Consider the following 12,020-nt stretch of genomic DNA (forward strand, 5'->3'; position numbering starts at 1 on the left):
TATTTTATTTCTAAGTAAATTGCTGCCGAAACTCGATATGTTTCAATTGGTCAAGGTAGTATACAGGGTATCTGGTAATTCGCATTGCATATAAAAAGAAGGCACTCAGTTTCAGAAACTTTGCCAAATAATATTACAAATATCTAATCAGCTATCTAATATAATGAACACCTCTTATTACTTATTTAGATTAGATTACTCTGGTCGATGCACAGTTGAAAAAAAAGGAAGAATTTGAAACTATGCATTTTTAAAGGATTTAAATAAATTTATTTATTTAGTTATCATAATCAACAATTTCCATCACGTGTCATTATCACTTCCTAACACTCCTGTTGACTTTCCCGTATACATCGGGGAAGGCTTCCTTGCAGTAGGGCAGCGTCTCTCGCACCTTGTCATAAAGGGTGTGGTCGAACATGCGGCGGAACTCCTCTCGAGTGGTGAAGATGTCTGCGTGGAGCATCTGGAACCCGTTGTGGCCAGCTACGAACTCTTCGGCGCGGCGGTGGGATGGTACCTGACAGTGTTTTGTATATTAAAACGGAAGTAAATTATCTGAAATACCAGCCGTAGGATGGAAGGAAATATTCTATACCTCATTATTACCCAATCATTATAGTACTAGACATCGATGGAATTATGTACTCTTCGCTTCAAACCCAATTCATGGGCAGCTGTCTGCTTGACACAAAACATCACCCGCACACCCTTATTTGCAAAACAGGCATTACCTACCATCACCCCTACTTACCAGATCTCCTTTAAATCGGTGTTTGAATAAGGCGCTTTTAAGGGACTTGACTATAAATAATTGTCTTCAGTTTTTTAAAGTTTCTAGTAAAGTACTTATAGTCAGACTTACAGTCTCATAACCCTTGGCTTTAGGCACGCCATACAACGAGACGTCGACGTACATCTGAGATCGGGCCCCGTTTTTAACTCGCAGCAGACCCGGCTCGTTGCGCAGTCTGAATGGACATAGCCATATCGGGTACACCTGTAAATATTGGTAAAATTATATTTTATCGATGCTGTAGGTACCTGTAAAAAGTCACGTAAGTCATATGCTCTATTCCTAATTTCAAGTCCAATGTAGGTACTACACTAAGTTGGCAAGAATACGAATATTTTAGTTATTGACCGTCGTCTTTTAGGGTGCAAACGCGAGAGCAGCGCAACTCCCATTATTCGCCTGGATGGTTGGTAGAGGAGCTATAGGTGGTGGTGGGATAGAGATGATGACCTGCTTTTTACAACGAATTTAACCTATATAAGTATACCTACTACATGTAACAATATGCTGGACTACCGATTGTTTAACTCGAAAATAAACAGTAAGTGTATCTATCAATTCACAAGTACGTAGACTAAGTATATAGAATTACTTACCATTTTTAGATATTTAAAAAAATCTCATGAGAAGGTCACGACTCAGGAGTCAGGCTTGTCCACCTCCAATACACCAATCAACGCGAGGTGGCACAGCTATCTCTTAAGTTCCACTGTACTAATAAAATTTTCTATGACTTACGCACTTTGAACTAACCTTGAAGACAAATATAAGCTAACCTCAAATATTTCATGAAACTTGTTTATCGCTGTCTCCATGTGATCGATCGGGAGCAGCATGTCCTGGAACACGTGGGCCTTCTCGTACAGCTTGGTGATAGCTTCGAATTGGGTCAGTTTCAACAGGGACACTTCAGGTGGCATCAACCAACCGAGCAGGAAACGGAAGATGATGTTGTTGCCGAAAGGAACAATATCCTGGAAACAATTAAGTTTTAACTTTTTTCAGATAAGTACAGCAGTAGTTTTAATACTAGTTCAAAGCTTTTAGGTTATGTACCCAAGATTACGTTCGACGCTCTACGCAGGTGCAAACGACATTTCGGTTATCATCACATACATATACATATATATCATACTACATGACATCTTTATCCATTATGAGGTAACCTGAGCCAACAGTCTTGAAAAGACTGAAAGGAATTGAGATACAAATAGACACAGGTTAACTATCATTTAAAAGAAGAATTCCAAGTTCATAAACCTTTCCCTTGATAGACTTTTATAAGAGAAGCAGCTGGCACATACTACGGTTTCACCGCCAGATGCAAAAAGCTTGTCTTGTTGACGCTCCCCTTATTTGGATACAACCGGAAGGTGACTAATATGATGGGTTGGTGGAGGTACCTAATTGGTAAATTTTGTCATTTAGACATAAATTAAATACCTGTATTTCCCAGAACAAGCTCTTGGTGTGTCTGTGGTAATAGTCCCGTAGAGGAATGTATTCCACCACAGGTCGCTTGAAGCCTAGGATGTGATTCTGAAGGTGCCTCTCAACTTGCTTGAAGAACCACTCCGAGTACCACCTGCCTATTGGATTGTACTGAAATAATGATAAACAACAAACAACAATTAGGTACTACTTTTTGACGACGAGGGAGTACATAAAAAAAAAGAAAGTTAAAGTGAAATCTCGCCAATGTTTATTCTCCATCTACTTTGGAGAATTTTTATTGAAATCAAATGTATTAATTAAAAAACTTCTTATTGTTAACTTGCAATTACAGGGAATACTTAAGTAAAGATACCATTTTTGTGAATATTATTATCTACCTAGGTATGTTTAAGAACTTACAATACCGTCAGGGCCTATTTCATCCACCATGTCGCCAGTCATCACCACACCAGTGTCTTTAGTGAACATGATGCCTTCCACGAACTGGTGAGGGTTGGGAGCGTTACATTCCTGGCTGAAGCGGGCTGCCAGTTCCGTAGTGTTTGTATACGATTCGTATTGTACTCTTACGTATCTGGGAAATAAGCCATATTATATTTTGGAGTTTAACTCTTCCATTCGGTGGTGGCACGAAATTTTCTCGAGCTTCTCCACGCCTCGGAGGGTACTTTAAGCATTTGCTTCTAGCTGACATAACAAGATGGTTTTTCGTGTCTTTTCTAACCATGACATTGGCAGAATCACCGAAAGTCCGGTGGAAGCCATAATATAGAAAAGAAAGAAAGAACAAGATGGCTGTCGCAAAGCCATGTCTCGTTCAACTTTACATGTACATAACATAACAACAGTATTACAAATAGGTACAATAAAAAATGGGCCAGATAAAAGGATGATTGAAATCAATTTTCCTATCACAACTAGTGGCAGTCGCAACAGATTAAAAGCGAGTATGACTTACTTTTTTGCTGGTACCACTTGAAGCACAACTGACGTTAGGAATCCCAGTGTACCGTGAGACCACGGGACAGCGTAGAATAGATCCGGTTTATCTTCCTAGACAAAAAATATTCGTTATAAGTTTTTTAAACGTTAAGTTGATAAGCTAACGGAAAGGTCCAAGGGTTCAACCTAAGATACCAACATAGAAATCGGACAATAATGGTGTCTATAAACTTAATTACCTTACTGCAAGTCACAACGGATCCATCAGGAAGAACCAGCTCATACTGTAGACAAATATGCTGGAACAACCCGAAGATGTGAGAGGAAGTCTCCACTCCTGTACCCATGACCATACCTCCGACTGTCAGCTGGTCTAGTTCTGGGACCACGGCTAGGGCTAAGCCTAGGGGCTGAAGGGTACGTGATAGCTGGCCCATCGTCACTAAGGGCTCGCAGCGGACGGTCTGTAATTGTTATGGTTTTCTGTTAATGATGAGAGAAATAAAATCTGAACATTGTAGGGCATTCAATGACCGTTATATCCAATTTGGATTCGCTTCCCTCATTATCTGGGCTTCGTATTATGTTCCGTGTAGTTTTCGGCACCAATAAAAAAAAGTATAGGACCACTCCATCTCGTTTCCATGGATGTCGTAAAAGGCGACTAAGGGATGGGCTTATAAACTTGGGATTCTCTTTGTAGGCGATGGGCTAGCAACCTGTCCCTATTTGAATCTCAATTCTATCATCAAGCAAAAAAGCTGAACGTGGCATATGAGTCTTTTCAAGACTGTTGGCTCTGTCTACCCCGCAAGGGATATAGACGTGACGTGTATGTATGTATTATTATCCCGCTCCTAGATCTTGTTCTCGGAGAGGACGCTGGAGACACCGGGAGGATGCTGCTGTAGCTGCTTCACTTGTACTTCGTGAGGTAAACTTATTGTGTTAGTTTTTTGTTTATATTGTGTAGAACTTGATTCAAGTACCATTTTCTTAGCGTCAACCTCTAGGATATCGACGAGGTTGACGTTGATGTTGGTGTAAGTTTTCTTGTACAAGCCGTGCCGGAATGACATGGTTTCCCAGGAAGGGCGGGCGGTGCACATGTGGGTGCCGTGGTCGCTCGCCAACCATTGCTTAACCTAAAAAAGCGTAGTAAAAAAGTTTATTTATATCACCCCAATGCTTGCCATGAGAGCGACGATAAAATATTGTAATGTTACTATGTTTTATGGCGATTTAGTACCTATCTCTAAGACTCAACCTCTTTTAAGGACCTCTTCGTCATTTCCATGGGAAAATGCTGGAGACATTATGCTGAAGATTATATATAACGTTATCAAAATTTTAACTAACGTCAATAACTACAAAAACATCATTTACTGTCCAGCAGATCGAAAATTCTCAACATCAATTTCAATAACTAACCTGATTCTGAACATCCTTGACTTTCCTGTGGTGCATCTTCGGCGCGCTCCTTATCTTGAAGACCACATAATTCCTGACAATGGACCAGAACTTCCAAATGCCTGACATAGGCAGCAAGGCCAGCAGACAGATGATCCATCTGTGCTGGACCAGAATATACTCCAACAGTCCTTCGGTTTGAACCGCCGCCATCTTGGGAGCGAGCTGATGACTACTTAGAGTCTTTGATACTCGTCTCCGTTGGCCGCAGATAATAATGTATGAGTAAACTAACTTAAGAAACACCTATCTGGTAAATGTTATCAGTAATACTTTGTTTTTAGGGTTCAGTAGTATGTAAGGCTTCTTGGAGGCACGTGATTCATGATTAAAGTAAACTAGCTATTTACCGCGACTTTGCCCGCATGTTGTAAATGTACCTAATATATATACCTACCTTTTACGATTTAATACCTACAATATGCACATAAGTCATCGATAATCTGACGTGAACAATTGTTCTCTTAGAGTGGAGAGTTTCAATGGGATTCGTTTCATTCACGATGTTATAAACACATCAAATTTTTATCATTCTCTATTTCTCTGACACTTCTTATTAATCCGTCTGATCATAGTCTATCTATCATAACATGCTACCTTAGCTATTATCTGTAGCCAAATCTCATTTCGATCTAAAAAATATTTGATATTACCAAGAGCTGCTTAGAACTTCTGAATATACCTACGTACTTACAAAATATAAAATTAACCTATGCATGTAAGAAAGAAGATGTAAAAAAGTAAAAAAGCAGGAGATCACTTTTTCAGTACTTTTTTAGAGTATGTTCACAAAAAAAAAACTATGGTTAGAAATAAAAGGTGATTTGTCCAATTGGCATGATCACCCAAATGGTCAAAGGGTATCTTCGTCTGTATACCTACAGCAAGACCGTAGCTGTTACTATTTTAATGACGAAGAGTGATAATCTCTGCTCTTTTGATAATTTTAGTAAGAAAAAGATTTGACATCAGTAGGTACCTAAAACTTAATACATCAACCAATGTTAAAGTATAATTCTGTTTGTCCTGTTCCTGATTTTTAGAGAATAAGTAAGTAGTTACCTTCTCTATTCTCTAAAAAATCCCACACTGTCCCATGTTTGACTTCAGATAATTTTCATACAAGATTACATTTTTCATACCACAAAGTCGAGAAGCCGTAACAGACGAACAGATAAGCTAGTTTCGAATTTATAATATTACGTATGGATGGATGTACCTACATACCTCCTGGTCACATGTATTTGCTCCCACGAAGGTTTATCTCCCCTGATTGGAGGTTCATTCTTGTACATGGGTACTTTACTATGTTCTATTCATTTTATCTCAATAGTAGATCGTAAAAAACCGTTAAGTATTACTTAATTGTGTAGTTTCAACTAACGTAATAAGGGAATACCTATTGGTAACAACCCTAAAATTTTCGTGTCCTTTATTGGCTTTATTGGGTCTGATTAAAAGCCTGTAAAAACAGCCAAAAGCCATTTCCTAAACCTGACATTAACGCCTGTATAACCATTTACATCCTCACCTCTGTAGAGAGGACCCCGGGGTGAGCCTATTGACCATTAGGATACTTGAATGTGTAAATTAGTTTTTTACGCGTCTTCCGTGCAATTTTTGAAAGAACTAGAATCGTCGGCGCCGCGATTCTTGGCCTGCCGGAGATCTTCCCTTGTGGCGGTCGAGCCTGAATCATCGCTCCCGCTACAGCACTAGATGAATGTACTTTAAATTTCGATAGAACTATTGACAAAGAAAAAAAAACACATTTATTTAGGTAACAATATTCTTTATTTATTTCCTAACACTCCTGTTGACCTTCCCGTAGACCTCAGGGAAGGCTTCCTTGCAGTAGGGCAGGCTCTCTCGGACCTTGTCATATAGGGTGTGATCGAACATGCGGCGAAACTCCTCTCTAGTGGTGTAGGTATCCGCGTAAAGCATCTGGAACCCATTGTGATTGGTCACAAATTCTTCAATGCGACGGGTTGATGGTACCTGGAAACAAAACAAAAAATATTTCAGAAGGTGACCATTATTGTGACTGTTCCCACTAGAATTGATCATCCTTTAGGCGCTGGACGAGATTTTGTCCTCTCTGTGGGAAATTCTGGCATCGAACTATGCCGTTATCCATCAGCGATTACGGGCACCTTAGCCCAGCTTGGGGTCGTTATCGTGGATGAATCAAAGGAAGTATACAGGGATCGTGGCAAGTGGCAAGATGAAGTCTACTTACCCCTCAGGAAAAGAAATAAATTTTATATATCAAAACGTTTTACTAGCTCAGTCAACTTACAGTCTCATAGTTGTTGGCTTTAGGCACGCCGTAGACCCCGACATCAACAAACATCTGCGACTCGGAGCCAGTCTTCACTCGCAGCATGCCCGGCTCGTTACGGACTCTGAACGGACACAACCATAGCGGATACACCTGCAATTACAAACAGGTTTAAACAACTATAGTTAGTACTATAAATCATAATAGGTAGCTCGTACCATCAAAATTGTTCATAAAATCATTTCTCTCCTATGGATAATATAAGGATAATTTTATTTTACAGGTAATTTTTTTCTGACAATAACATTGCGGGTCTCTTTTTCTTTTTGATGGAATATTCGATAGGAATAACCAGAAGGTGAGAAGGAAGGCAGTAGCTTTATGAACTTTATAATGATATCATTATAAAGTGGTCTTTACAGACCCTGAGGTGAAGTTCATTATCTGGCACCAGCTCAAACAAAAAAATCACAAAATCGAAGTAGCTAGTTAAATTCTTTTTCACGACTAACCTCAAACTCTTCATGGAACTTGTTAATAGCGTTCTCCAGGTGTTCAATGGGGACCAGCATGTCCTGCAGCACGTGGGCCTTCTCGTACAGCCTGGCGACTACCTCGGGCTGGGTCAGCTTCAGCAGAGACACCTCAGGGGGCATCAGCCAGCCGAACAGGAGACGGAAGATCAGGTTGTTGCCGAATGGGACGATGTCCTTAAAGTTTTGGTAACAGAAGTATAAAATAAAAAAGTTCATTACTAAAGCAATTTTTTAGTTGTAAAGAAATCGGAGGGCTACCCCAATGGATTAGGATGATAGAAGGATCTTACACGAGTTTAAATTTTATATGGATGGTTCAGAATGGTCATATTTTGCTCACACTGCTACTGGAAAAGTAGTTTAGTGACCACTTAAGATTTACGATATTCAAGTACTCTGATGAGATGACATAATCATACCTGGACTTCCCAAAATAGACTCTTTGAATGCCTGTGGTAGTAGTCCCTGAGAGGGATGTACTCTACCACGGGACGCTTGAAGCCATAGATGAAATTCTGAAGGTGCCTCTCCACCTGCTTGAAGAACCACTCCGAGTACCACTTGCCGATTGGATTGAACTGAAAGAGAATTCGTCAAGAATTAATAGATACGTGGCTCGTGAAGATGGTATCCTAGTTATATTTCGGGTAATTGTGAAATGTAACAAAACCTTACAAAATTGGATAAAAAAGTATGTAAGAATGAGAAAATATCAGCTTACAGTTCCACCAGGGCCGACCTCGTCCACCATATCAGCGGTCATGACCACGCCATGGTCTCTGCTGAACATAATGGCTTCCACAAACTGGTGAGGATCGACAGCTAGGGATTCCTTGCTGAAGCGCGCTGACAGCTCTTTTATGTTCGTATAGGACTCATACTGGACCCTCACGTATCTGGAGAAATTAAGCTGTTATATTAAAGCTAAAGATGATTAATGAATTATGCATGCCATCCTTAAAATGAAAACGCTGAAGTACAGACAATGTGGTGAGAAAAATATCAAAAACCGACCCCTGACTCTAAAACATAAGTGTCGAGGGATGCAACTCCAACTGCGAAGTTAAAAGAATAAATAGAAATTAAACAAGACACTTAGCCAAAACTACCGAATGCTGAAATTTGGCAACACGAATTTACATAAAAATCTCATAAGGAATATTTTTATGAATAAAAGTCAAGGACACTTATTTCCTTAAGTTTCACAAGAAGAAGAGAAGAGAGCAAAGATTGATATAAAAAAAGTATTTAGAAAATTTTTGCATGCTTCAATTATTTCCACTCATTATTAACCCACACCCCCAGTCTTCTTCAGCTTCAGCATTTGATTTTTGATTTGACTTTGTACAGTTGTGTTTGTTCTTGGTGATTATCTTTATTAATGTTTAAGAATTACCTACTTTTTCGCTTGGATAACTTGAATAACAACCGATGCCAGGAATCCCAGGGTTCCGTAGGACCAGGGAACCGCGTAGAATAAATCCGGGTTCTCATTCTAACGGGAAGAGAGATGAGTTAAAATTATCGGCTTTCATAAAAAAAATTAAAAAATCACGATTAGAACTTTCCTTTTCCGTTTTCGAGTATGTATCATTGTTCACATTTACCTTACTACACGTCACAACTGATCCATCGGCCAAAACCAGTTCATACTGGAGACATATATGTTGGAACAACCCGAAGATGTGAGAAGATGTCTCTACTCCTGTGCCCATCACCAGCCCTCCGACTGTCAACTGGTCTAGCTCTGGGACCACTGGTAAGGCCAGGCCCAGGGGCTGCAGCGTGCGGGAGAGCTGGCCCATGGTCACCAGGGGCTCGCAACGTACGGTCTGTGAAAATTAAAGTTAATACATATTCTTTAATCTATTGTTATCGTTGTCTAATATAGCGTTGTCTTATGTATCTAAAAGGTTGGTCTCTTTGTCCAAAGATTTTTCTTTGTCAAGGAAGGAAGAGACAGGGACAAACTCCCGAACGCCAACGACGTTGAGAAGTTAAAAAAAAAATCAATACTTAAATATTATTTCAATCAATTCCTTTCAAGACTGACAAACTATCTTTGGTGACCAAAAAAATAATAAGACTCGAAAGAAGTTTCAATACGAAATGTGACACTCCTGCCTTTCACAACATACCATGTTTTTAGTGTCGACCTCGAGGACGTCGACGAGGTTGACCCTGATGTTGGTGAAGGTCTTCTTGTAGATCCCCTGGCGGAAGGACATGGTCTGCCACGTCGGCCGCGCCGTGCACATGTGCGTGCTGCGGCCGCTCTCCAACCACTGCTTTACCTGGAAAAGAGGTAGATAAACTTATTGACGCATAAAAATGACAAGAAGAACGGCTAATAAACTTGAGACTCTATTTTAGGCGGTGGTATTCCATCAATACGAAATACAGTTGAATGTAAGGGAAAAAGACGTGATTATATGAATGTATACATTACCTACTTATGCAGGCTGCAGTTGGTGGCCAACCACTGTTTTATCTGGATAACGAAAATCCCAAGTAAACCGTAGAATTGGAAAAAAAATAGCTTTCTAAAATATTTACCTATGGTCATAGAACTTCCTCTTTTTATGTGGCTAAGGTTTTGACTGTTGTATTAAACAACTTAAAAGTCTTTATCACTTTATCTAACCTGTCTCTGTACATCCTTGACCTTCTTATCGTGCATCTTAGGCGCGCTGCTCATCTTGAAGACCACGTAATTCCTGACGATAGACCAAAGCTTCCAGACGCCGGACATGGGCAGCAACGCCAGAAGCACTATGATCCATCTGTGCTGGACCAGGATATACTCCGCTAGACCTTCAGTTTGGACCTGCACCATCTTGATAGGTGGTTAAAATATGTATAGATATAATCTTTAAACAATCACGTCATTCAATCATTTACATAAACACATACTAAATGGTGAAATACTAAATTACTAAAATCGTAAATACTAAATTTGTTCGATCTTCATATTTTGTTTGTAATACTTAACATAAAACTTTCAGAAGATAGAGAACACTATCAGAAGGAACATTGGCTTCTTTATTTCTGGACATCCTTCGGGCGAAAACTAGTATAAGCACGTCGAGATTAAGGTAAATCTTTTAGTACGCACCTTTTACTCAAATAAGCAGGAATCACAAATTCTACATTGAATCCGTCAGCCGCAGATGGTCTATATCTGTAAACTAAATTTCAAGGGCACCGGTCTTACAGCAGCAAACATTATAAAAATTCTTCTTCGATTTTAAACCTTATGCATGTAGACGTAAGAAAAATCTAAACACTATGAATTTTAATTGATGAAATCATTAAAATTTGTGTTTTCTATAATGGTTCTTATGTCAATCGTCATAAGATTCTAGTCCCAGTTTGAAATAGTTTGTATTTTCATTCATGATGTATCGTTATTGTTTCATTCACAAATTTGTAAGTAAAAGTGTGTGTCCTTCAGTTGGACAGGACAGGTTTGGTTGTATGAAAGCCTGCAGACTCAGATCGACCAAAACGTGGTAAGAAGTGCAAATGATGACTTTCCCCTATTCTCCCCAAACCATGGCACACTTAATATAGCTAGATAATGTTTTTTCCGTAGTGTCAATAGCGGTTCTCGCAAATAATGGCCCGCCTAAGTCCTGAGTTCACTCTATTAGTTTAAAACTAAACTTAAAAAGTAATTAATTATTCCAGTTGTATCAACCTACCTTTTTCTTTCAATAAGAATCCGCAATCCAGGCGTTAGGCGAAATACATTTTTATCACATGGATAGCAATTGCGGTCAAAGGGTAAGCAGTGGGTGATAAGACACTAGTAGGTATTACCAGAGACAATGTCTACTATTGTAATCATAGTAAATGACAGTATAGGTAATAATAAAAATATTTTCACTACAATTTAACCGACTTGATTAGCGTTAATAAAACATTACGATACTTTACACTATGCAATTACTTACTATGCTTTCTACAATCAACTGCGAAATGATGACGATCCTGGCTGACGACGAATAGTCCCGCTCGATGGGGACATGGTCAGATTCAGCATACTATTACTTGAAGCTTGTTAATTTCACTAGTTGGCAGAATTTGGGAGTCACTTCTCTCTCTATAGGTGAGGGTAAAATGCGGGACTTACGTCAGGAGGATGACGCACTGCTTAAAACACGTCTAGCGTGTTCTACAAGTAGGTACCTATGCGTCGTCTATGCGGGAGCCACACGCTTGACTCATTTTAATTTTTTCCTTCCTTTCTAAGTTTTGCACGCCTAGCACGTTCTTCTTTATCCATCGCAATACCTGAATCCGTACAAGGCCGTGCTTGAAAGTTTATAAAATACAGCGGATATAAAAATACTAAACATAGGTATTATTCTGAACTCGTACTGCGACTCGCATAGCATCTTGATACAAACACTTAAATTCTTTAAGATGTTAGAAAAGGATTTGTTGCGTCATCTTGGTTGTTCAACCTGTTGAATGTTTAGTCAGCTCCACCTGTCTAATTATTACTGGAAGCTTTAATAAAACACAGTGAATA

The 12,020-nt window shown here is 39.3% G+C and overlaps 2 protein-coding genes across 4 annotated transcripts; both read right to left on the minus strand.

The window, feature by feature from the left end:
* Position 1: 1 nt before the first annotated feature.
* Positions 2–4,890, minus strand: LOC106137154 (delta(24)-sterol reductase). The gene is made up of 9 exons (XM_013337930.2): positions 4,625–4,890; positions 4,183–4,338; positions 3,433–3,657; positions 3,210–3,304; positions 2,651–2,825; positions 2,240–2,398; positions 1,573–1,770; positions 866–1,000; positions 2–520 (listed from the first exon to the last, which is right to left on the minus strand). The coding sequence occupies exons 1-9, from the start codon at positions 4,814–4,816 to the stop codon at positions 317–319; spliced, it is 1,539 nt and encodes a 512-aa protein (XP_013193384.1). The 5' UTR covers positions 4,817–4,890; the 3' UTR covers positions 2–316.
* Positions 4,891–6,460: 1,570 nt separating this feature from the next.
* On the minus strand, positions 6,461–11,458 carry LOC106137136 (delta(24)-sterol reductase). 3 transcript variants are annotated; one of them, XM_060951567.1, is made up of 11 exons: positions 11,440–11,458; positions 10,599–10,671; positions 10,128–10,319; positions 9,622–9,777; positions 9,091–9,315; positions 8,884–8,978; positions 8,205–8,379; positions 7,903–8,061; positions 7,460–7,657; positions 6,966–7,100; positions 6,461–6,664 (listed from the first exon to the last, which is right to left on the minus strand). In XM_060951567.1, exons 3-11 carry the CDS (start codon positions 10,317–10,319, stop codon positions 6,461–6,463), a joined length of 1,539 nt encoding a protein of 512 aa, XP_060807550.1. In that variant the 5' UTR covers positions 10,599–10,671; positions 11,440–11,458. The 3 variants fall into 3 exon arrangements, with proteins under 3 accessions (XP_060807550.1, XP_060807549.1, XP_013193357.1); XM_060951566.1 differs by lacking the exon at positions 11,440–11,458 and adding an exon at positions 11,188–11,207; XM_013337903.2 differs by lacking the exon at positions 11,440–11,458 and having other exon boundaries at positions 10,128–10,310.
* Between the last annotated feature and the right edge of the window lie 562 nt (positions 11,459–12,020).

This window comes from Amyelois transitella, chromosome 25 (genome assembly GCF_032362555.1).
Source record: "Amyelois transitella isolate CPQ chromosome 25, ilAmyTran1.1, whole genome shotgun sequence".
Lineage (NCBI taxonomy): Eukaryota > Metazoa > Arthropoda > Insecta > Lepidoptera > Pyralidae > Amyelois > Amyelois transitella.